The sequence below is a fragment of the Rattus norvegicus genome, chromosome 15 (assembly GCF_021556685.1).
Source record: "Rattus norvegicus strain SHRSP/BbbUtx chromosome 15, alternate assembly SHRSP_T2T, whole genome shotgun sequence".
NCBI classification, from domain to species: domain Eukaryota; kingdom Metazoa; phylum Chordata; class Mammalia; order Rodentia; family Muridae; genus Rattus; species Rattus norvegicus.
The window spans coordinates 83,939,116-83,965,645 of NC_141548.1; the positions used below are offsets into that span (position 1 = coordinate 83,939,116).

At 43.3% G+C, this 26,530-nt stretch overlaps 1 protein-coding gene across 4 annotated transcripts in view; it reads right to left on the minus strand.

The window, feature by feature from the left end:
* The window catches only part of Tbc1d4 (TBC1 domain family, member 4), a 183,766-nt gene that overhangs the window by 13,581 nt on the left and 143,655 nt on the right, over nucleotides 1–26,530 (minus strand). For 2 of the 4 annotated variants that reach the window (NM_001427219.1, XM_087585863.1), the window contains 7 exon segments: nucleotides 145–303; nucleotides 1,527–1,685; nucleotides 4,964–5,173; nucleotides 7,527–7,690; nucleotides 18,971–19,135; nucleotides 21,018–21,244; nucleotides 23,281–23,355. In NM_001427219.1, coding sequence (NP_001414148.1) covers nucleotides 145–303; nucleotides 1,527–1,685; nucleotides 4,964–5,173; nucleotides 7,527–7,690; nucleotides 18,971–19,135; nucleotides 21,018–21,244; nucleotides 23,281–23,355 — 1,159 coding nt within the window. 4 annotated transcript variants of the gene reach the window in all.

The following is a 26,530-nucleotide window of genomic DNA, read 5'->3' on the forward strand; positions in this document are numbered from 1 at the left end:
ATGATGTCAGCTTACCCAGCCAACACAGTCAGCAACTCAGCAAACGCCAACAGACCCTCTTCACCAACGCCAACCAACCAATGAACCATCCAACGGTAAGCTGCCTTTTACTTTTGCAAACGATAACCCACTGGACAGACATACCCAAATCCACGAGGATGGCGTGTTGCTGAGCCGTGAGCTGCTTCAGAAGTTCCTTATAGGAGGTGTCCGGAGGCTGGTGTTTGTTGGGCAATCTGTGTCTCAGGCGGTATTGTAAAGCTAGAAATTGCCAAATTTCCCCTCGCCGACTTTTAGGGACCCCTACAATCCAAGAGATGCAAAGTCATTGGGAATGAAGCCATTAGAGTCGCAGGAGATGAGCCACATCTGAAAAACCACCACGGCGCTCCTTGCTGTCTGTCACTCTCAGCTCATGGTCTCTGGTGGTGTCCTAACAGGAACATATTTAATAATTTCTCACCTATAGTCCCTTCGCCACTACTATGTGTAAGTGAATATTTCTGATCGAATGACAGCAATACTAAGGCACTCATCCCTTCTGCGGTACGAAAGAACGCCAAGCATCAGACAAATTGACGTAAGTGGGAGTAACAGAATGAACTCTGCAGCCGTCATGGGGACAGCATCATCCATCTCTATCCATCTATTAGCAAGCTATAATTAGAAACAGACCCACCCATCTACACAGCATTGTACTTTCCCTTCTTTATAAACAACTTACAACAGAGGGCAGAGAGAACCCGTAGAGACCATATCCAGAGGTTAGACAGCCCCTGGTTGAGGGGTGGGGTCACCCACCCTTCACAAAATTATAATCCAGAATTGCTCCTGTCTAAAGGAAATGCAGGGACAAAGAGCAGAGTAGAAACTGAAGGAAAGGCCATCCAGAGACCGTCACACCTGGGAATCCATCCCATATGCAATCACCAAACCCAGTCACTATTCCTGATACCAAGAAGTGCTTACTGACAGGAGCCTGATGTAGCTGTCCTCTGAGAGGCTCCGCCAGAGCCTGACAAATACAAATGCGGATGCTTGCAACCAACCATCAGACTAAACGTAGGGACCCCAATGGAGGAGTTAGGGGAAGGACTGAAGGAGCTGAAGGGGTTTGCAACCTCACAGGAAGAACAACAATATCAACCAACCAGACCACCCAGACCTCCCAAGGACTAGACCACCAACCAAAGACTATACATGGAGGGACCCATGACTCCAGTAGCAAAGGATGGCCTTGTCTGGCATCAATGGGAGGAGAGGCCCTTAGTCCTGTGAAGGTTAGGGCAGTGGAGTGGGAAGTGGGTGGGTTGGGGAGCACCCTCATGGAGGCAAGGGGAGGGGATAGGATGGGGATAACATTCAGAGGGGAAACCTGGAAGGGGGATAACATTTGAAATGTTAAGAAACAAAATAACCAATAAATAAAATAAACAAGTCACAGAACAATGTTACGTTTTCACTTCACAAAACAGAAACGTCTCCACAGATTTTCTTCAATAAACGCTTACGGAAATGGCGAGTACCTTCTTTAAGGGACGTGTGGATATCTTCCATATCGCATCTGATCTTAGTTCTGCAATTTAACAACTTCTTATCCCATGCTATCAAGACCTCCTTCTGACACGTACCAACTTCTTCATAGTCTAACTTAACTTTCCTAGACTGGAGTTCATCTCTTCTCGCTTGAAAAGAAAACAGGAAAAGAGGGGGGAAAAATCAATCAAGGCCAACCTGCTGTTAAAATTCAGCACTGTAAACATCGTATACATCATTAAGTTATACCCAGTTACTTTTAAAAATCAGCCACTGACATCTACTCTGGGGAAGCAAACGTAAAGTTGTGAGAAAGGGGGCTGGAGACATGGCTTAGTAATTAGGAGGACCTGTGTTCTGAACCCAAGGACCAGCAAGCACATGCTAGCTAATAGATTCCTCCATTGTAGCTGCAGGGAATCAGATGCCCTGTTATAGCCTATGCCAACACTGCATGCACAGATACATATGCAGCCAAAATACCAATATGCATAAAAAAAACCTTCTGACATTTTTTGAGGAAAATATAGGAGGTTTTCTAATGTTGAGTCATCTCTATGAGAAAAAAAAACAATAACTAGGAACTTTTTACTAACTCATACAAGGTGATTTTGCTAAGTATAAAAAACGAACTGGAGTTAAAGAGATGGCTCTATGTGTCAAGACACTTGCCACCCACCCTGAATTTGACCCAGGGATCTACAAGATGCAAAAAGAGAGTCAGTTTTTCAAAAGTTGCCATTCTACAGTCACTGACCTCCATAGTAGGTAGGGAGGGGGGTGGATACATGGAGGCAGCATCTCATGCATTAGCCTTAATCAACACTATTTTACTATGAGAGTCTGCTGCATCCCTGCTGCTATCTGTAAAGTTATTCACCCTCTCCTTAACACAAGGCTATGTGGTCCCATATTCGTTTTTTATATCGTTCTGTTTGTTTGATGTCCTGGGCAGGCTAAGCACATGCTCTATACTGAGCTATGCGCCCAAGCCTCTATTCTTACTAACCTTAAAAAAAATAATCGTTTTATTAAAGTCGACATCCATTCCAGGTTTCAAACGATACAGGATTCTCTCTGATTTGGTGATTGAAAACTCAAGCCCAGACCCCTTAAAGGGAATGGCCACAAAAGCACCCACTGTCTTGACCCATCTCCGTGTAAACAACTGACTCAAGAAGAGAAGCCACAGAGGCACAGGAGTGCGCGTTTCCTCCTTCCTCATCTCCCCTCACGGAAACCTGAGTGTCCCCGCTCCCTCCGACTCTGGGCTCTTCCCTGACCAGCTTACCTTCTGCAATACAAATCTTGGTTAAGTATCCAAAGTCCTCGACAGCACAAAAACAGTAGCAGGACGAATGTTACTCTTTACTTAACACAGTCCCCCAAAAGTGAAACACCTTAAGACAGACTTATTCTTCAAGCAGGGCAGTAAAGATTCCTATTTAGAAATCTGGACATACCCAAAAGTCAACTATGAAAACATTCCTCCTGGACTCCACTAGGGGGCTCCCTGATGCAGTTCTGGTTGCTTCTCCGTGCTCGCTGGGTGTTTGTATCTGACACAATAACCCAATTCTTTCAAAGATGGAGATTCTCCAAAGCTGATGGGCACAGCCCAGCCACATCGTTACTAACAGCGTGCTTCATGGGGATCTAAGCATATTTCCTTAGCTGTTTTTCCTACAGCCTTCTCTGTCACTGTGCATTCCGAATCATCTAGAGAGCCTGCTAAAAGCTAGCCAGCAGGCCCTGAGGACAAAAATGGTAAGAACAATGAACTTCTATCCTCTCCCAACTGTTTAGCTACAAGGAGACTTTGAGACATGACTACCGTCAGTCTAGAAGGTTATCCTTTGTGCTTAAGCTCCGAAGCAAGCCTGGAGTTGATTAAGGCCTTTTGAGAAAGAGTTATCAGCATCATGTCTGTCCTTCCCTGCACAAATTAAATGCGTAGCTGAGCTCTGAATGGACATGTGATCATTAATATTAAATCACTCCACCGTCTCCTACTAATACATAACAGTTGAGAACTACTGCAACATACTAAAAAAAAAAAATGTGTGAGTTATCATGGGTAGCCCTGTACTGTAGAATCTGTTCTACCTGCATGCCAACATGTTGAAGTCCCTCGTGTCCCTGGCACCAGCCACTAACCGGTCTGTAGATCAAAGACGAAGCTAAACATCTTATAAGGCAAGGCCATCCAATACCAATGATTCTAAAACTTCTTCATGTTGAGGATATTGAAGATGAAACCAATTGCTAAAAGTGTGGATTTCAGAGTCCTAGCAGAGTCTTTGAAAGCTCCACGGGGTCTACCGTGGGTCACACAGCACAACCTCTTAAACCTACACCGGTAACAGCTAACTAAGCTTTTCATTTTACAGATAAGACTTAGTTCCTCACTCTGATAAGGAAAGAGCAGCGAGAATGAACGACGTCTTCACACACTAGGTGATGTTAAAAATAAGAAAACAAATTCGTAACTGCACCGCACTGAGGTACAGTGGCAAGGATGCTGTGGTAGAAAATGAACTCAGGATGCGAGCACCCACATTTTTAAAACTGTCTTTCAGAAGACAACACAATAAATGCAAGTGGGAGAGAAAGGGCTGTTTGTACAGTTGCCAGAAATCTGAGAAGTCGGGAGCCCGCTTAAGCTAATCGTGCATTTCACAGATGGAAAAACAAGCCTTCTAGGTAAAGCAATTTGCCCAAAATAATGGTATTTGTATATGTTTTGGATTTGAATACTCCCTGAGATCTCTTCGTGTGCGGGTCCTTTGAAACTAGACAAATCGCATCACTCTTTCAAGGGGCTGAGAAATGCATTCTGAGCATTTAGTATACATCAACGTTGCAGGCAATTGCTGTTAACAGCCCAGCCCCTAGGAATACTGGATTGTAAGTTTAGTGACGTGACAATGATTTTAAATATGAAATTTATAAAACTGTAATAAAGCCCAGGAACTTTGATTCAGTTATATTTAATTGACAGCAGTTAAACTGGATAAAATACAAACAAATCTGCTTGAAATGGGCATATTTCTCTTCAGAATGAACAAATATCCCTTGAAGTTGACAGATTGCATTCAAAAAAAAAAAGAAAGAAAAGGTTTTGCTTTTTTTGTGTTCCAAAGTTTTTCTTAAGTAATGCAGAATAGGATTAAAATTTCTAGTAAATACCAGTAAAAACATCCTAGTGAGATGAGAACAAGGATACCAGGAATCTACATTCTACACTACTCATAAGGTTACTGATATTTCGACTCTGTTTTTAAAAAGGTAAATTTGTTAAACCCGTATTTCTCAAGTCATAACACACACACAAATTAGAAGTCATGAGAACCGACCAATATTCAAATAGAATATCTATCCCCCCAAAAATGAGTGTATGGTACGGAGCCCTGCTTGAATAGCTAACCTTCCAGTTTCTGGTTTTCCTTCTCCATTCGAAGCAACAGGATTTGCTGGTGTATAGCTTTCTTCCACAGACTCTTTATCTCCTTCGATTTCTTTTTCTCTTCAACTTTTTCTGTGTCCTCGTCACCAGACAAGAATATAACGAGAGGCTCTTCCTCCATGGTGGGAGAGAGAGGAGACAACGGGAGCAGCTCAGTCCGGTCTAGCCCATCTGCAGAGAAGAAGACAGTGAGAGGCATCCCTCAGTGGTCCCCACACTGGGGCCTTTCCTGCAGAACACGAGTTGTTCAGCACAAGCTGCCACACAGAAGCGTGCTCGCACCCCGCTTTCCTAGTTGCTCAGAGTTAACTGAAACTAGAGATTTGAGTAAATTCAGACTGATTTCCCCCTCCAGATTTCCCTCTTGTGGTGAAACAAAAACACCAGGTCACCGCTTCTTCTTTCCACCCAGAAAGACATAGGAGTGGCTACAAAACAAACTGGTGTTTCCCCAGAGGCTGGCACTTCTGCAATTCACCAATGCGTGTTCTCCGCCTGCGTAACACAGGGTTGTGTGAGTAGGTGTCGGTGATCTCCTGAGGTCCCTGACCACCAGATGAGTCCCACAGAATACCACAGCCGAGCAGCGCTGGGCCATTCCATTCAGGCACTGTCTACTTAGCTGGCTTGCCCCAAGCTGTTTCTCCCTCTACTACAGCTGTTCTCTGAATGTGCCAATTATTTTTCTAGTAACAGAATGATATTATCTCTTAAAGCATTTCAATGATGGTTGACATCCATTGATAGATGATAGATAGATAGATAGATAGATAGATAGGTAGATAGATAGATAGATAGATAATAGATTGACAGATGATAGATGCATAGATAGATGATAGATAGATAGATAGATAGATAGATAGATAGATAGATAGATAGATAGATAGATAGATAGATATGTGTAGATAGATAGGTAAAGATAAATAGGAAGATAGATAAATGGTAGATATAGATAGATAGATATAGATAGATAATAGATGATAGATAGATAGATAGATAGATAGATAGATAGATAGATAGATAGATAGATAAAGGTGAATGAGTGGATGGATGGATTTATGGATGATGGATGCATGGATGCATGCATGGATGCATGGATGCATGGATTAATACACTATAGCTCCCTGGGAACATCATGCAAAACCCTGTCAGAATCACCCCAAGCTGATTTTCCTACCCCAGGTCTCCGTCTCCCCTCCAGATGCCCTTCTTGCTCAGTACCTCCCAATTCTCTGACCTGAATCTGTCTCTCAACATGAATCTGGAACTTTCCTAGGACATGTTTCTCCCAAAGACAAGTGTAATTTTTGTGTGTGTGCAAAGCCCTGGGACCACCTAGGCAAATTTAATGTGATCTTTAGAAATGTCAGTCGATTCTGTTTGTAAATTCACTGATCTCTGCTCTTAGGCTACTGCTCCTCCTGTGTTTGTGTACTGGTGACTGTTCTGAGCTTCCTGATGGTTCAGAACATTTGATTTCTCATTTCTTGGATTTAGATAAATGCAGCCAAGGCTATGAAGCCCTTGAAATCTCATGTGATTTTGAAATTCAGAGCAGGGATCATAATCTCCCTTCTAGATTCTTCCACTAAATGTTTTTTTCAAATGCATAAAATGTTTCAATTTCATTTTCCTGAAGTGCCCAGGATAGAACTGGGGATCTCATGGGTGTTGGAAATACTGTAGCACTAAACTATGCCGCAGCCAGAGTCCCCCATCTCTCTCTACTCCCATCACCCCTCAACAACCTCCCCGCCTTCCCACTGTGATTAAAAAATTAAGTGCATACAGTCACAATCGTGTGACACTTTCTAACATAAATTGGGCCATGTATATAACTAATTTGTGTAAGTGTTTTCTAAGTGCTCTCAAACGGACTAATTTTCCCTATGGCTGCAAATTCTTTACCTGTGTTCGTGGAGCTGGCTCTGTTCCATTATTCAAATGTGACTCATAGATCATATCCCTTTAGTGAACTTTTGGAGAGGAATCTGTCAAGCTCTCTAATAAGCACTATGGAGTCTTTCCTTCCCTGGTCCTCCTCATCCTTTTCCGGCTCTTGCGTAGACATATGAAGCCTGCCCTCTATACTGCCACACTCTTTTCTTCCCTGCCATTTTGTTTAGCATTTTGCTTCGATCTTTTTGATAGCGCTGACAGATCACAGAAAGCTGCACAAGCTCCCTTTGGGTTGCTATGTGACCTGTCCACTGTGATCTATGCATCTCTTCATTGTTCAACTTTGCTGTCACTTTGTGTATAGCGCTAGCACACAGTATGACCACAGTTTCTTAGTATTGTAGAGGAACAACCTAGTCAGGAATCTCACTCACACCTCCCTTCAAGCATGTCTGAGCTAGGTGGTCTCACGTGATATGTTGATCACTTTAAACAAAATGCTAAGAGCACCGTGGAAGCTTTCCATCATTCCCTATATTCTCTAAATATCTATACATTAGGCATCCTCACTCAGTTCCCTCCCTAAGATACTCATGAAGAGGGATCACTCAATTGCTACACAGACCTTTCTGCTGCTGCATAGCTGAGGGGGACTTGTTCACAGGAGATGCCACCCGGAGGAAAATCCGCTGCCTCCACGAAATTCTGCGAGGAGTGACAGGGGTTCCTCCAGCGCTTAGGGACTCGTTGCTGCAGGTGGATGAGGTCCTCTTCCTCCCTTCTCCATCACTGCAGAATGTCAACACATGTGTAACTGGTAAGGAAGACACACACTTCATAGAGAGGCGGGAGCGCAAGCCATTCCAAAGTTCTGCAGCAGGCAAGAGCAAGGCACAGGCAACATGGAAAGAGGAGACACCAGCCCTTGTGCCTCCCAGCCAAACACATCTTGGGAAAACGGCAACCCAGGATACAGCCCAGTCACAGAAAGTCAGCTGTTTCTACTCCTTCCTTAGAAGGCAACCAGCCCTGGTTCTAGTCTGAGGAGTGTCTGCCCTTATGCATGCGAGGAACAGCTGTTTAAGTGGTGAGTTTGTACACTGCCCAGGAAACAAAACGGATCTTTTATCCCAAACAGTGTAAGCAGTTTGTCCAATGCTCAGAGAGTCTTGCTTACAGCTCATTCCAGGTATATACAAGATGGCTTCAACCTTATGTGACTGTTGAAATTGATAGCTATCAAATATCCAGACCATGGGAAAAAAAATAACCCAAATACAGGGAGAATGGACAACCTGAAGGTTATCGTTAAGTTACATATAAATAGTTTTGAACAGTGAGCCAGCCAGGTATGGTGGTGCACACCTTTGATTCCACCATGAGGAAGAAAGACACAGGTGGATTTCTGTAAGTACTGAGCCAACAAGAGCTACACAGTGAGACTCTAGCTCAAAAAAAAGAATGCATTTAGCCAGATTTATATGCAACATGACATTGGTTTACTGGGCTGCTGAGCAATGAGATTTCCCATCAGAGAAAGGATGAGCTGAGATCACCCAACACCGATAAAGGAACTGATCTAAGATTTCTAACCTTTGGGTTGAGAGCAGGGAGGAGTGTACCATCACTGTACCTTGGAGCTCCGAGAAACTCATATTTAGAACTTCCGTTCTATGCTAAGACTTTCTTTTTTTTTTCCCCCTAAGGCCACTTCTGCATTCGCTAGGCTATGTTCAAATGGAGGTCAGTGTGACTCAAAGTTACTTTTGAGACCAACTCTACAGTTAGACGACCATGGGACCATGAGAGCTGCTGATAGTAGGATGTTATACTCTCAGAAGTTTCATAGTCTTGGATCTGGGAGAATGATAAAGACAGCAACATTTACAGGTGGTGACGCCCACAGAAGTCAGCCCTGGCTCAGAAACAGGACTCAGCTAGAAAAGCCACTGGCCCTCAGATAGTGTTCGATAGTGCTGAGCGATTAATACAGGGAGAAAACTTCAGTGCCGCCCACTAGATCGTCACTGACAATTACTCTGTATATCTGCTCTTAAAGTTCTCAGGAAATGTAGCTGCTTCTTCTTCTTCTTCTTCTTCTTCTTCTTCTTCTTCTTCTTCTTCTTCTTCTTCTTCTTCTTCTTCTTCTTCTTCTTCTTCCTCTTCTTCTCCTTCTTCTCCTTCTCCTCCTCCTCCTTCTCCTCCTTCTTCCTCCTTCTCCTTTTCCTCCTCTTCTCCTCCTCCTTCTTCTCTTTCTTCCTCCTCTTCTTCTCCTCCTCTTCTTCCTCTTCTTCCTGCTCCTCATCCTTGTCCTTACCTTCCCCTCCCCCCTCTTTTTCTTCCTTCTCCACATCCTAACTTTGCTTGCTTTTGTTTTTGTCTTTGATATGGTCTTTCATGTAGTCCAGACTGGCCTCAATGTCTTTATGCATTGAATGTTCAAGGATGACCTTGAACAACATCTAATCCTCCTGCCTCGACTTCCTGGATGTGGCAGTTACAAGCGTATACTGCTATGTTCAGTTCACATGGTGCCGCTCATCAAACTCCAGGGTTTCATCAATGCTGCACTGGACCAAATGAGTTATATCTCCAACCTCAAGAACAGTTATTTCGACTCCAGATTTATCTTCTTAGAAGTACTACTTCTGGATTCACTAAACTAAGGGTGAAAAAGGACGTGGGTGCGAGCTAACTTGCATATTTTAAGTGCCAGGCTATCTTACGTTAGGAAGTAGCTGGTTCATACATCTCATAGACTCAAGTCCCCTTCAATATAAGGTGAAAACTCCACTGGTGACCAGTGTTCAAAACGCCCTGCGACACTGAAATGCTTCGCCTGTATATCAACTTGAGGGAGACATAGTTCAAGTATTTCCCATCACCACTTTTGGTTCACATGTTCTCCACCTGTCCTGCTGAATACTCAGAGCATATTACCTGTCTTCATCCTGTAATGCTACCTTGCTGGAGTTACTTTCGTTGTCCGTCAATGAGACATTCTCACTAGCGGTTATAAAAGCGCCGTGGTGTCTGTCCCACCAAGACACATTTGCAAACTTCGCAGCATCTGGTTGCAAGCCCCCCTGGTGTGAATGAACTGGCAGATGACATGTTTTCCGTCCATATGTGGATGTCTAACTGCCAACATCCAGTGCCTAAATTGGGTACTAACGATACGGAAGGATCGGGCACACAGTAGAATACGGACCCTTTACGCATAGATAAAACCCACGCTTTGCTGAAGCACTTGGATGCTGAAATGAGGGGAAAGCTACCCTGCCTCACTTAACAGGACAGGAAATGAAATGCAATTAGAAGGCAGCCCCTAGGTAAAGGCTTCACCAGGCACTGAGCATGGACAAATACAGCAGCTCACTGCCGGGGCAGCATGTGGTCAGAAGTATGCACAGTGAGAGCGGTCACTTAAGGAATTGAGGCTGCATGAAACACTGTACACCGATTTCCCTATCTCCTCACTTGGGGTTCAGGGTAAAATGTAGTGTGGACACGAGGCACAACTTCTATTTCTGTCTTTTTAAACTTTCTCTTGTTTTTTACTTTAACTACATCAGTTTTCACTTTAACTTCCTTCAAGTTAAGACTCTGGACAAGCATAACGTCAAAACTAAACTGCTTGTGGTATCTGCTACAGCAGTGGTGACACCGGGAAAGACAGAACACACACCACATACCGTGCACTGTTCTGAACCGTCCCGAGCGTGACTGTTTCCTCCTTACGGTAGCCACAGTGGGTGGGTGTTATGACGCCCATTGCTAGGGAGAAACCCTACCTAGGAAAAGGCTAAATAACCTGTTCATTTCCTGACAACTGGGAATACAGCCTGAACTCAGAGTCATGCAGCCCACAGTCCAGAGAAATGTCAATGACCATTGCATGGCTCCTTCAAAGCTCCATACGTGTTACACCTAGGTAAATGTCTTACTACTTTCCTTTGTGATACATGAGATTCAAAATGTATATGCTTTTTTGTTGTTTGCTTTTTCTTTCCTTTTATTGGATATTTTCTTTACTTATATTTCAAATATTATCCCCTCTCCCGGTTCCCCCCCAAAAACTCCCTATCCCATCCTCCCTCACCTGCATTCCCCTACACTATGAGGGTGTTCCTCGACCCACTCACCCACCCACTTCCCTCCCGCCTCCCCGCCCCGGCATTCCCCTACACTGAGGCATTAAGTCTTCATAGGACCAAGGGCTTCTCCTCCCATTGATGCCCTACAAGGCCATCCTCTGCTACATATGTAGATGGAGCCATAGGTCCATCCCTGTGTTCTCTTGGGATGGTAGTTTAGTCTCTGGGAGCTCTGGGGGGAGGGGTCTGGTTGGTTGATATTGTTGTTCTTTTTTTTTTTTTTTCGTTCTTTTTTTTTTCGGAGCTGGGGACCGAACCCATGGCCTTGCGCTTCCTAGGTAAGCGCTCTACCACTGAGCTAAATCCCCAGCCCCAGATATTGTTGTTCTTATGGGGTTGCAAACCCCTTCAGCTCCTTCAGTCCTTTCTCTAACTCCTCCATTGGGGACCCTGTTCTCAGTTCAATGATTGGCTGCGAGCATTCGCCTCTGTATTTGTCAGGCTCTGGCAGACCCTCTCAGGAGACAGCTATATCAGGCTCCTGTCAGCATGTACTTCTTGGCATCCGCAATAGTGTCTGGGTTTGGTGGCTGTATATGGGCTGGATCCCCAGGTGCATCAGACTCTGGATGGCCTTTCTTCAGGCTCTGCTCTCTGTATTTCCTCCTGTGAGTATTTTGTTCTCCCTTCTAAGAAGGACTGAAGCATCCACACTTTGGTCGTCCTTCTTCTTGAACTTCTGTGAATTGTATCTTGAGTATTCCAAGCTTTGGGGCTAATATCCACTTATCAGTGAGTGTGTACCATGTGTGTTCTTTTGTGACTGGGTTACCTCACTCAGGATCATATTTTCTAGTTCCATCCACTTGCCTAAGAATTTCATGAAGTCATTGTTTTTAGTACTCCATTGTGTAGATGTACCACATCCTCCAACACATGGGAACAGTGGAAATTTTCCTGAACAGAACACCAATGGCTTATGCTCTAAGATCAAGAATCAACAAATGAGGCCTCATAAAACTGCAAAGCTTCTGTAAGGCAAAGGGCACCGTGAATAGGACAAAATGGCAACCAACAGACTGGGAAAAGATCTTTACCAATCCTACAACAGATAGAGGGATAATATCCAAAATATACAAAGAACTCAAGAAGTTAGACTCTGGAGAGCCAAATAACCATATTAAAAATGGAGTACAGAGCTAAACAAAGAATTCTCAACTGAGGAATATCGAATGGCTAAGAAGCACCTAAAGAAATGTTCAAGGTCCTTAGTCATCAGGGAAATGCAAATCAAAACAACCCTGAGATTCCACCTCACACAAGTCAGAATGGCTAAGATCAAAAACTCAGGTGGATGCTGGCGAGGATGCAGAGAAAGAGGAACACTCCTCCATTGTTGGTGGGATTGCAGACTGGTACAACCACTCTGGAAATCAGTCTGGAGGTTCCTCAGAAAATTGGACATTGTACTACCTGTGGACCCAGCTATACCTCTCCTGGGCATATACCCAAAAGATGCTCCAACATATAACAAAGACACATGCTCCACTATGTTTATAGCAGCCTTATTAATAATAGCCAGAAGCTGGAAAGAACCCAGATATCCTTCAACCAAGGAATCAATACATATATGCTTATTTCAATAAAAGGATGAAATAAACATACCTTAGCATAGTATACTGTATGTACATGTATGTCTTTTTAAAATAATCAGACACATTCAGTTAGTTTCCATATGACTGAAAGTCACTTCCTTTTGGGATTTGTGGCATAAATATGTGCCAGGCAAAGTGGTGGGTGGGTAGGGTACAGTCAGGAACAGCTGTGAAATTAAAAATAAATAACTAGGAAGGCAGTACAGCGTGGAGAGCTGCAACCATCAGTAGGTTCGCACAATATTACTTCCTGCTGCTACCAAGTTGCAATTAATCAAGAACCACAATTTGTGAGCCTTGAGAGGAATTCTGAGGGGAAGGGAGAATGTGCACCAATCTGTGTGTCACCACTGAGGTTGCAGAGCTGGGACTCTGTGCACTGGACTCATAAAACATGAATAGAATGTGGTAAGTAATGCTTCAAGATGATGTTCTGATATATCCTTGGGGAAGCAGGTGAAATCCTGACCTAATGAACTACTGTTATTAGTGGACTTCTATGAACATAGAATTTTTACTACACACCCGCTTGCTTTAATGAGAGTCAGTCCACTGGGTACCACAGGGAATGAAGGTGTACTGGTGACAATTTTCCTACTAAGGCAAGAGAGATCCACTTTGCACTAGTATAATTTCTCTTGTCAGATTTACAGCATGTTCTGCTGAGCAGCAAACTGTCTCTTGGCCCTCCTGCACTTCCCTAGCACCCAATAAAACCAAGAATCATGAAGTTCAAATCCATGACTGCCTGCTGGCAAAAATCTTCATCTAAATCATTTTATTGCACCTAAATGTATTACAAGTTGAGACAAATACTGACACTTCATTAATCCAACAGCAGCTGTTTATCAAACAGTGAAAGGTTGCCCCTCCCTGAACGTCTGAAGAACCCCGCACAGGGCAGCAAACCGATGAAACTTTGGTTCTTTCCCACATGACCCACAGTGCCTGATAATTTTCAACTGTATCAGCAGCACTCACGGTCTGCGAAAGTTCTGGCTTTCCCCTGAACGAACATCTGTCATGCTATGGAAAAATCTTTACTGACTAAACAGAACTCAGATTCCGCCGTCCTGGCAGAAATCACTACGGTGTCTTGAGTGTGACCAAATGTGAGCGGTTAGTCAGTGGAACAATGCACAGGAAAAAGGAAGAAGAAAGAAAGAAAGAAGGGTTGTATACTCCAGATTCCACATCCGGATGCAGGGAGTGAAAAAAAATGTCTTGTACATTGGGTTTAAAATATCTCAGTAGGGCCTATGTTTATTCAGACCCCTGCAGTGTAAGAGAAACAAAACCATACCTAACAAAAATGCACAGCCTTTCCCCAGAGTCAGTCTAAGGCCATGTCAAACGAAACTGTAGGCTAGCTGATGTTCAAACCCAAAAGACGCAAGGCCAAACACATTAGACTTATGGCGACTGCTGCTGCTGCTGCTGCTGCTGCTTCCTCCTCCTCCTCCTCCTCCTCTTCCTCCTCCTCCTCCTCCTCCTCCTCTTCCTCCTCCTCCTCCTCCTCCTATCCTCCTCCTCCTATCCTCCTCCTCTTTTCACTTCAGTGCTGGAAACTACACTTGCAGCCTTGTGCATGTTAGGCAACAGCTCTGCCACTAAACCTTGCTTCTCTGTTGGGCTCCCAAAATGGGAGGAAAAGCCTTTAAGTGATCATTTCGTGATACCCGCCCCAACAAGGGCCATCAATTCTAACTCTCAGAAGAGTCTCTTTTTATCTTAGCATCATGGCCAAGAGATTCTCAAAAGATGTTTCTCTCCACGTGTGGCCCATTGTAGAGCAATCTTTCATACTTTTATTGCAAGTACGAAGATGTCAACATCTTAGATTTTTGACAGGGAGATGGCTGGCATGTGTTGTCAGGAGACTGAGACTGGGGACACAGGACGAGTAAGGAAAGTTAAAGAAGGTGGGGAGAGTACGCTTATACTGACACTGAGCTGCATTCTGGATCTTTTTCAAAGAAAGTGGAGTGGTCCGCCAGAAAAAGGTATCACCACCATCCTTCCTGCCCATAACCAGGAAATTGGTGCTTTCCTGACTGTGACCAGCAGGATATCTGCAAAGTCTCACGGGAACCAATGTGAGAGCAGTTAGGATGAGGAGAAGCAGACTATGTCTCTTCCTAAATCTCAGGCTTCGATGTGCTTCCTCGGGGTGCTCACTGCTCCGTCCTCCGGGGATCAAAGCAAAACCTCCTCACACGCCCGTAAATACCTCTCTAACTAGCCGAATCACTGTTGTAACTTGAAATTTCAATCGCAGGCCTCGGCCTTAAAGGAATTTCAATGCAGAATAAGAGTAGAAACAGGACTTTAGCTAGCAGTGGCAGTGCATACGGCTCTCCGTGATCTCCGATCACACCATGGGGCACATCTCTGTTTCCACAGCCCTCGGAGTGCTCAGAATGACAGCATGCATTCAGTAGGTGGCCAAGGCTGTGTCCTTAACTGATGTGACTAACCACTGGGAAATCAGGAAAGGTATTAACTGAAAAATGATGGGAGTGTCAGTCACCTGGATTCTGAAGCCGTGTCCTGTCTAGCAACAGGGAAACAGGAGCGGCATTAGCACAAGAGAGATAACTTCCCCAAACCAAGACTTAAAAAGGCATCCCAGCAGTCATCAATAAGTCCCAGGCAAGTTAATTCAGCAGTGAACCATAGTAAATAATCATATCGATCAATGAATATGTGTGAGTTATAAAACAAAAACTATACCACACTTTATCAGCAATATCTTATTCTTTCTCACTAAAAAAAAAATATATATATATATATATATATATATATATATATATATATATATATATATATATATATAGAAGCAAGGAGTATCGCCTGCAAAATAACCATTTACCTTGCCCAACAAACTTCAATATAAATAATTTCTTAAACGTAAGCTTAAAACTTGTAAAGCAACCCCTCACCAGCACAGAAGTGTGTTGCTGGAATGGAAATGCCATATTAGGTGAATATACATTATAAAAGAAACATGAATCATCAGACACAGTTATGACTCCGCTACCAAGAGAAATGATGTGAACCTCTCAAAAATTAATTTGAACTGAGGTATTAATCATAAAAACGCATGCATTCCTTTTCTGCTGGAATTTCAAATCTGTGCAAATGACTCTGTCAGCCAGAAAACTGTGACATTCAAAAGACCTTGTCTTCTTTTCCTCAGTACCCTAACATGAATTAGTAATTCAGAACAGTGGTCCTGTTCTAAAAAGTAACACTGTCGCTAGCCTATACCGGAGCTTTGTCCTATTCCCTACTCGACTAGGAATATTTAGACGTTCATTTATGCTACTAATAAGATATTAGGTACCCAGGTGACAGGGAAATGATAGCTGATAATGTTATATACCTCCTTCCCTCGTCATTATGAATAGTTGGAGAAATCATCGTAATTGTACGTACATGATATTCTCTCTATAAAAAGTGATAATGAGAGATAGAGAGTTCAGAAGCCACTGAGTTAAAACCGTTCTCTTAAATATCATCGTTTCTTGGGAAAGACATCGTAGTGCACTAAGAACAAAAGATGCAGTACAATCTACTCACACATAGACTAGATTGAAGAATGCACACATGCATGTGTGCATGGAGAGAGCTTTGCAAACGTGGACAGCAGATGCAGCAAAATGTTTAAAATTAGTCAAGATAAAGGATTAAAGGAACTCCTATAATATTTTGTAATTTTCTATAAATTTGATATTCTTTCAAAATAGAAAGATATATATGCTCCTCAAGATTGTAAGTGGTGTATTTATGTCCAAGCTGCTTAGACAAACCTAAGAACACACATGTTGTCCAATACTTTTATTCTGGAGACACCCGTTAACGATACATGTGCATGTACAGCTGAAAATATACACAATGACTGTCGCAACGGCACTCTACGAAACCCTACAGCCACCTGTCCATGCATAAGAGCACAGACGGATGAGTTGTGATATATTAGATAGAATGTGACATAGTATAGCAATAGAACTAAACATACTGCAGCTGTCTACAGCCAGGAATGAATCTCACGAAGCAATGTCAAAAGAATCCAGAGGTGGAAATAAAAGGATGCTCCATCATCCCATTTGTCGAGCATTCCAAAGCAGCAAAACCCAGCTTTGCTCTTTGAGGTCAGAGGGAAGCAATGATGGGGGAAATGGGAGTTGCCACCAGACCTCTGGGACCCTTCCACTCGTGACCAGGGTAGTGGTGACATGATGGTGCTCTCTCCTTAGTGACCTACTGAGCTGTGTGCTTAGAGTTGGCATGCTTTCCGGTGAAAATGGTTTTGGGTCATCTAGAGTCAGGCTTGCTGACCCTGTGCTATTAAATTAAGAGTTGGGGGGGTGGGGGATCTAGTCTCTAACTTTTAGAATCTGTCACGATTGAAAAAAACATCTAAAAGGACAATCTTCAATGTTCTGAACATCGAGGACATTTCTATACCTTCAAAGGCAACACTGCAAATGGCAAAGCCACTTAATAGTGGAATTTTCCAACCCCAAACTCGTGTGTGTGTGTGTGTGTGTGTGTGTGTGTGTGTGTGTGTGGTGTGGGTGTGTGTGTGTGTGGTGTGTGTGTGTGTGGTGTGTACATATAAATAATCTCCACCTTCTGGCTTCAGTGCCTTCCCATTAGCATGAGGAATGGAGGGCTATGGGAAACAATCATGAAAAACAAAACACAAATAAGCATGAATCCCTGAAGACAGATGAACAACCTCACAGTAAACAACAGAAGTAACCTCTGTGTACTAATGACAACCTCTGAAACAGCCTATGATTCACGTCCAGTCTCTGCCGACCCTTCAGCTTCTGGATGACCATTTCTAACTGTCATTTGGGGAAAGGCTCTTCCCTCACTAAGGAAGAAAGATGGGGTTCTCCCTATATGCTTATCTCAACTACGTTAAAGCCCATGAATGGTCTTACTGAACTATGTCCTCTGTCAGAGGACAGTGTTAGCGATACCTTGATTGTGGAAACTCTTGGTTCTCTAAACTCACAGCCTAGTCCACAGCAGAGTGTGCTGTTTCACGGCAAGCTTCTTTAGAAACTTTCCCCACAGTGTTCCCCCATGAAAGCTTTTCATTTTATTGGCCTTATGTCACCAGAAATTCTGTTTGAGCACATTGCACTTATTTGAAAGGAAATTTCACGTTCTTATTCATGCTAACCCAGCATGAATGAGTGGGCACATATGGACAAAGGGTGCTCAGAAATAACTCTGGAAAGTATGAAGTCTGAGCATTTAATGAGGCCTGTCTACTTCTGTGCTAGCTTTCGGATGTTCTCACCTCTACAAGAAAAGAAAACAAAAGAATATTCAAGAAGGTATCAGTGGCACACATGCTGGCTGACAGTAAACGATTCTCTACTTGACTATGAGGGTTGCCAACGGTGAAACAACTGGAAACAGCCCACATGTCCATCAATAGGGAAGCAGATAAACCGTGCTCAATTAAACAGAATACTAGACGGTAGTAAAAAAGGAATGAATCAAGCTAGACACAAGAATAGGAAGGAGTTGGGACTGTTAACTCAACAGCAATCCCCTAGAGGAATCCTATCATACCCCATGAACTGACAACAGCCCACTTAGCATTTATAGACCACTATAATCTCAACTTACAGAGAGGCAGTTCTCTAAAGACCACTGTCTCTAGTTTTATGGAAAGCGTATGGTGTGAGAGTTACGTAACTCTTCTAGGGCAAAGCGGAAAGAAGAGCTACAAGGCTCAGATCTCTCTCGTGTTCCGAGAGCACCCACTGACGTTCTCCTGGGCCCATTGCATAGCATGCAACGGATGTAAACCTGGTCATTAAAAAAAAATCAAAAGGCATGCCACATACTTACAAATAAAGAGATATTGCACCCACCCTGTTAGCAAGCTGCTTTAGTCAGTGGCTTTGGGCTGCCAAGAATATACCCAAAGGCTAAACATATAGAAGCAAGGCCGTGAAAAGCTTTCTTACTACATGATGACAACATGATGTTGTTGTTTCCAACAACGTGAAGTTTAGATTCTGGAAAGGTGGCAAAGAAAGGCATTTCATAGATCAAAACCTCATTCAGAGATATGTAATCACATCTGCAAAAAGCTTCATAACTGCACGTTCTATTTTTCTTAGTAAGATTAATTGGAATTGACGTCAACACATTAGAAGCACGTTAGGACAAACACACGGATGTACAAGTTTCCCTCTAAAATTAACCGGTCACGTTTTTTTTAGTAACATTGTCAATGCATCACCGGAGCAAATGGCGCTTGTCAGACAGCACACCGGTCTCACCTGATTTCATTTTCATACTGTGGGGACAGTCTACCTGAACTCTGGTAAAAGCTTTTCAGGAAAGAGGAAGCAGTGAAGGAAGGGGCAGAGAAGGAGGTGTGAAGGCTTGGAAGGCTGGAGGAAGAATTACTCTCCTTGCACATGCGCCGGGCTGACGGGAGAACACTGAGTACAGAAAACACAGCAGATTTCTCTTAAAATCTACACTTCAGCGAAATCGTCACGTACCAAGAAAAAGCACAGAAATGGGTTCTTGCTATTAATTTACTCCTCCCTTGAAGGGCAGCGAACTGGAGCTTGCACAGAACTTACAGAGAAGAGCATGCAGCCCTCTGCTCAGTGGCTGAGGTGAAGCTCCGCCCTTACACAAGTTGTCTTTCTTAACAGTTTGGGAATAAAACATACGTTTACGTGGCAGAAGAGACTTCAAGGGTCGGAGTAGGAAAACACAAACTGTTACAGGAAAACAGTTTCCTGAGGATAAACTGATGATGAACAATACAGAGATTAAGTATTCTGAAGACACAAACCCCTTCTACATACTGGTGAATAGCGTGTTTGACAGATGTCAATTCCCATACATATTATCTCTGGCTTACCCATCACTATGTTTGTGTTATTTCCTTCGTAGACCTGAGGTACTGTTAATCCAAAGCCCTAAGTGTCCCACATGGCTCTGTTAATAAACAAGGTGTTTTCAGTGCAGAGTGCGTTTAAATAACATGAAATTATACCTTTTTATTACTGACGATGACTGAAATTATTTCAACGTATATAATACAACATATGGGAAACTCAGGGAAGAATTGGAAAAGATGTCATTTGTCTTTTGAAATGTTGGGCCCCTTTTATTCTTGACAATAGTTTGCTCTTGGGGTGAAGCAATTTATTGTCAGGTAAAACTCAATGGAGTAATCATTTGTAAAATCTCGATTTGCTTATGAACACTTAACCTCCTTCACACACACACACACACACACACACACACACACTCACACACACACACTCACACACACACTCACACACACACATACACACATACACTCACACACACACATACACAAACACACACACAAACACACACACACACAAACACACACACATACAAACACACACACACACAGACACACACACACACACACACACACACAGGATCTGAAGACAGTTCATTGCTTTGATTTTCTTTATTTTAGTGGCCTAAGTGTTTTATAATCTGCTTGGTGTTTAGAATTCAAATCAATCAGAAAACAGCAATGAAAGCCGGATCGGGAGAGCAAAACTTGAAACAACAGGAAAGTAAATCTGATAACAAGTGAACTTGGTCTTTTTATAGGACATTTTCAGATGGTTTTATTTACGTTTCTGACTAACATGGGTAGTCAACCCAGCTGTCTACGGGAAAGACATGGGGAGGAAAGAGGGGGCGAAATGGCTTCAAGAGATGAATCTGAGCTTACCTGAGAGCAAATAATTTTTGTTAAAATATACGTGTGTGTGTGTGTGTGTGTATCCTTCATAGATACAGTTTTAGATAAAATGATAAAATGTGTAGTAATTGTCATACTTAGCTTAAATTTGCTATGTAGTAAAAAACAGCCAAATGTTGTCTCCTGTGTGAAGGGAACTTGGACATAGGCCTCAGCCTGGTATGTGACTGCAGGCTGACAAGAAGCTGTAGGTTAGACACTGGTGCTGCTTGACTCCCTCAGCGCCAGCATTGAAGAGACAGGATGTAATATGTGCTACTGCATTTTGTTTTTTGGTTTTTGGTTTTGTTTTGTTTTTTTTTTTAAGGAAAAACAATTGCTTGCCATGTTTTCTCTATTTTTTTTCTGGGGGAAAAAAAGGAAAAGAAAGCTTTGCTTTGAAATGTTAGGACTTTCTCGGGGTATATCTTAACCTCGCCCATCTTCCTTTCTTTTCTGCTCCATCTGAACCCTAACGTCTGCTTAAAGCATAAACGACAATCCATACTGACTCCAAAGTGACCCTAACAGAATGACAATAAACTTTGCTGTCCCATCCTGGGGGACGGGCCAGGACCTACCTGCATTGCTCACTGGAGTTCTGCCTCAGTAGAGGGGACCGCAGTCCGTGGGCCTTCCCATCTTGCAAGTTCAGCTTCCTCCTTGAACTTGAAGGTGGGTGGCTGAACGTGTGAGCCCGTCTTCGAAACTGCGGCGAGTCAGAATCCTCCTCGGGAAAGGTGTGCCAGGCGGAGGACAGTGGAGAGGCTGGCGGTGTCCCAGGAGGAGAGCCCCCTGGTGAAAAGTCCTACAACAGAAACCGGGAAGGTGTCTGCCCCCACGAGGCTTGCTACAGACACCAGACGCTCAGGGCTGAGCGGCGAAAGGAGACCTGTCCTCTTCCTGACTCATGACAAAACTGTTTTGTTTTTCTTTTTACTCAACCCGGGTGAAGACTAATGTGTTTCACCACAACCCACTGCTGCAGATAAGCAGGTGTCACGGAGCGTTTGAGATGGTCAGGAAAGCAAGAAGGCGGAGAAGAAAAGGTGCTCTTCCCCTTGGGGGCTGTGGCAAAATGCCAGGGCTACTGTACCCTTCCCATTGTTGCCAGAGAGATGAAAAGAGGCCATGACTGAAAGGGGGTGGAGTCTCGTTCAGGGATCTCCTAACCTCTGTGACCTATGGCTCTGCAAGTTTCCAGTAATGTCAAAACAGTATCACAGCGCCTCAGTGCCCGGGGCTCAGGGCAAAGCTTTTGGAAAAATAAATTAAAGCCCATGAATTATCTTCCTCCACTCTGGATATTTCTGTCCAGTGGCATGATCCCTGTGGTAAATTTCTTTGAAAAGACATGAAAAACAGGAAATGAACCAAAGGGAGCCCTCTGGAATGCCTCTCCCATCCAGTGAAGAGACAGCATAGATCTCTCAATCCAGTCAGGTATGCTACTTAAATGGGCACCACAGCGAAATCATCTGCCTTGATGAGCTGGGCTACGGATAACAGATGCGTACCAACCAGGTCTCTGGTGCCAGCAAAAGTTTAATTTAAAAAAAAAGAGAGATAGTGTTTTCCTAGGACAACGCAGAGTGATAGTGCCCCAAGTTTCGTACTGCAGAAAACAGGAAACAGGAAACCCACAATAGGGCTGTCTGTGAGACAGAGGATGATGTTGCAGCTGAAATAGAAGGAAAAGCAAAACAGAGGAAAAGAAGTAACATGGAAAAAGAATAACAACAAGTTAGGGGACTCATGTGCACGCACATGTGTGTATGTGCGTGTGCATGTGTCTGTGTGTGTGCCTTGTGTGTGTGTCTGTTTGTCTTGTGTGTCTGTGTGTGTCTTGTGTCTGTGTTGTATGTCTGTGTGTCTCTGTATGTGTCTATGTGTGTATTGTGTATATATGTGTCTTTGTGTATTGTATGTCTGTGTGTGTCTTATGTGTATCTGTATGTATATGTATGTGTGTCTATGTATGTGTCTTTGTATCTTGTGTGTGTATTGTGTGTCTGAGTATATGTCTGTGTGTGTTCTGTGTATATAGTGTCTTTGTGCATTATGTGTCTGTATGTGTCTTGTGTGTGTCTGTGTGTCTGTGTCTGTGTCTCTGTGTATATATGTGTCTTTGTGTGTTGTGTGTCTGTGTGTGCCTTGTGTGTGTGTTTGTGTCTGTGTCTTGTATGTCTGTGTGTGTGCCTTACATGTGTGTCTGTGTCTGTGTCCTATGTGTCTGTGTCTGTGTCTGTGCCTTGTGTATGTGTTTGTGACTTGTGTGTCTGTGTGTATGCCCCTTGTCTGTGTCTGCATGTTGTGTCTGTGTATATATGTGTATGTGTGTCTGTATATGTATCTGTGTCTGTGTGTGTCTTCTGTGTATATGTGTCTTTGTGCCTTGTGTGTCTTCTGTGTATATGTGTCTTTGTGCATTGTGTGTCTTCTGTGTATATGTGTCTCGAGTGTGTGTTGTTGTGTGTGTCTGTATGTGTGCTGTGTTGGTCTGTGTGTGTGTCTGGTTATGGGGTGATAATTGGACAGTTGAGTTTGTTTCACTTTAAATCAACAGTTGCTCAAATACTATATACAAATTGTCTGTAGTGCAAAACAAAGGTGCAGAGTTAGCCAATGAAGGGCAGACTGTGTTCCAAGAGGAGGGAGCTTAGCTGGATAAAAAATAAACCGTTTATACCCAGAATCTTCCCGTTTAAAACAACAGAGCATCTGATATTTATTTATCCAAAGACAAAAAACACCTCATCACAAAATAATTAGGCATGCATGTTTCACCATGGCTTTGGCTAGCAAACAGCAGTGTTGGGTAAACCAGAGAGCTATGCCAGATACCTTCTCTGAAGCAAGACTGTTGGACCGTTCGAAGCTGTCCACACTTCCGAGCCGCCCTCTCATTCTGTTAGCTCCCTGTGTGAAGAGCATAGATAGAATCATGGCGGCTGCACCTTGTAGTTGTACAGGAAGAGTACAGAAGGCAATTCATAGATTTCACTGCACCTAAGCATAAGTTAACCCCTCGGTTTGACAGCCACTAGAACATGGTACACGCAACTCTTCCAAACTGCCATTGCTCTTACTCAGCTGTTGGACCAACAACAAAGATGCATCAAGCTTTGGGGGTTATTCCCGTGTCAGCCCTAAAGGCTTCTCATCCACAAGATCATGAGAGTGCAGGTAAGTCTTCCCTCACACAGACAAACGCAGATGTGGACAGGGCATTAAGACACCATGCAAGCGACACATACCTTCCTTACAATCTATTACAGACATCACAATTCACACTACAGGCATGTAATAAATATGTAAAGAGAGAGAGAGAGAGAGAGAAAGAGAGAGAGAGAGAAAGTATAACGTAATCACAGTCCTTGGGAGGCTGAGGCAGGAGGATTACAAGACCACATTTGAACCAGCATGAGCTTCAGAGTGAGTTCAAGACCAGCCTGAACAAGTCTTTTGTCAAAATCAAGAGTACTGGCCAAGCCTGTACAGGAACCAGAGTTCTGTCCTTCATACTCCCAAAGAGGCCTCCTAAAATTTATTAGTTTTGCTTTATTCATTATTACCTAATACTTGCCAATGCCAATAAATCAATTCACTTTACAATCTTAGGTGTCAGTCAATGTCACGCTCTTGGTAGACATCACAACACAATCTAAAAAACATACCGTAGCAGATGGCTATCTGTCCCTCTCATGTTACATGCAAAAATAAAAAGCTAATCCAAATAAAGGGAGGAAAACACAAGAGTGGGTTGAGAAGTGCATCAAACACAAGGAATGAGGAGGAGACATACTAAAGACACGGAGAGGTTCTAAAGGGAGTGACCACAAACGCAAGTCAGGTATGGACGCGCACCTCTGCAGAGATACACAACATTCCACAGTATTTACTGTTTTTAAATCTGCCCTCATATATTCTAATAAATAGTGTGTGTGAGTGAGTGAGTGTGTGTATGACTGTGTGTGTATGTGTGTGTCTGTGTCTGTGTGTGTGTGTGTGTGTGTGTGTGTGTGTGTGTGTGTGTTTAATTTGGAGGTGCAAGGAATTAAATCTTACTTTAATTCTTAATCGAAGTAATACATGTACAATGTTCTAAAACTCAAATTTTGTTAGCCCATCTTCCAAGGCAAAGTTTTACTATCACCTTCTTCTCTCACACTTTGAACTGGGTACCTCAAAAGCAAGTCTTATCTGACATGTGACTCCCCAAAAGGGGTGGTAAGCCCCCAACCCCTACTGAGAACCTCTGATTTATACTGATAAATCATGGTATCGTTCCTTAGCCTTTCTGGTTCAAATATGATCTGGAAGATGAAATAAGTATTCTTGCTTTTTTTTTTAAATAAAAAAAACACATTCACTCTCTCACCCCACACCCCACCCCTCTATCCCCTCCTTCCCTAATGTTGTTTCAGCACCAGTTAAATCTGTGCTTTCTGCTTTTCTTGCCCTGCCTTTGTAAGTACTGTCTGTGGCTAGCTACGTAACCACCACAATTTCACCAGATTGCGTCTTGTATAATGAGGTCTTATTCGGCAATCACGAAGTTCTCCAACAGACCATCGGAAGGTCAAACATCAGATGACCCACCCACCAATCATCTTTGACCTCAGTATCTTGAGACCTTTGTCCTCCTGCCCCGACCTGGACTCAATGTATAGAGCTTCCCGGTAGTTTCTTCACCATCAAACTAAAAATTTCCTCTGAACCCCCTGGCATTAGAGTCCTGTCTTCCTCTTTTTCGGTGTTGTTCCTCATTTTGGGGGTACACATTCACCAGGTACTTTCTGAGAAAAGGGAGGCTGGGATGGCATTCGTCTTGATTTACATAGCTGCAAAGGTCCCTATTCTTTTCTTCCATTTCATTAATAGTTCCCTTGGATGTTTGAGAAGTTTCCTTCGTCCTCCCTTACCCTTGCTCAGCACCCTTTGTTCAAAAGTCTATAGCTTTCCGAGTCTATAGCTTCTGTGTATATGGCACTGTTTCCCCTTTCACTCCGAAACCTCATGACAACATGCCCGAGTCTGAGTTGTAGCCAGTTGCTCTAGTGTGCGTTTTCTAAGCCCGTTAGGTCTAGAAACCCCTATTCGTTTGCCCTAACATGTTTTCTTTAATTATTTGTGTCCTTTGGGAGCTTTGTCCTTTGGTGGAGCTCCCAGAACAAATCCCTTGAAGTTTTACACTGCCTGCGTTCCCGTTGAGGTGTTGTGTTCTGTTTTCCAGATGGTTTCCTTTTCTAGCCATCTACTGAACTTTTCCTTTGCAACTGCTACCGAGAGTTCTAAGAGCTCTTCCTTACCCTTAGTCAATTGTTTCAGGCTCGTGGTAGCCTACCTTGCTTTACAAAGTAAATTACTCTTATTCCTGATCACTGTATTAATTACAGTTTTAGATCCCCATCAGCTCCTCATAGAATAACAACAATATCAACAATAAAAGGCACAGCCACAAGCCATATGGTGGTGAGCGTTTCACACTGCATGGCGATTCTGATAGATTATTGCGGCCAAGGCAACTTCCTAGCTAGCAAAGGACAGGCAGCCAAGAAAACGTAGGAAAAACAATCTAGAGCATGAGCAGGTGGGGGCAGGGAAGGGGGAGGATTGTGACTTGTGACAGGGTAACGGGGAGGGAGGCAGTGAGCAGGATATAAAGTGAATACGTAAAAAAGAAATTGTTTAATTCTGAACAGCAAAATAATAAGTATGAATAAAAATGATGATCTAATCTAAAAAAAGAAGGCGGATGAAAAGGAGAGGAGGAGGAGGGGAGGAGGGGGAGGGGAGGGGAGGGGAGGGGAGGGAAAAAGGAGGGGGAGAAGGAGAAAAGAAAAACTTATGGCCTTGAGCCCCTACTCAGTGCTGCCCCCTGTGGCCGGGCTTTATGGAAGGTGGAATTACAACAGGGAATTCACCTTACATCAGGTGTCCTGAAACAACCTAGAGTCTCTCAGTGCTCTTTAAGCCTTTTAAATGTGCATTATAGCAAGCAGGCATCTAGTTAGGAGATATACTTACAGCTAATCAACTTTTGCAGTAGTGTGTGTGTCTGAAAGACAATCAGTAAAGCCAATGCCTGCTA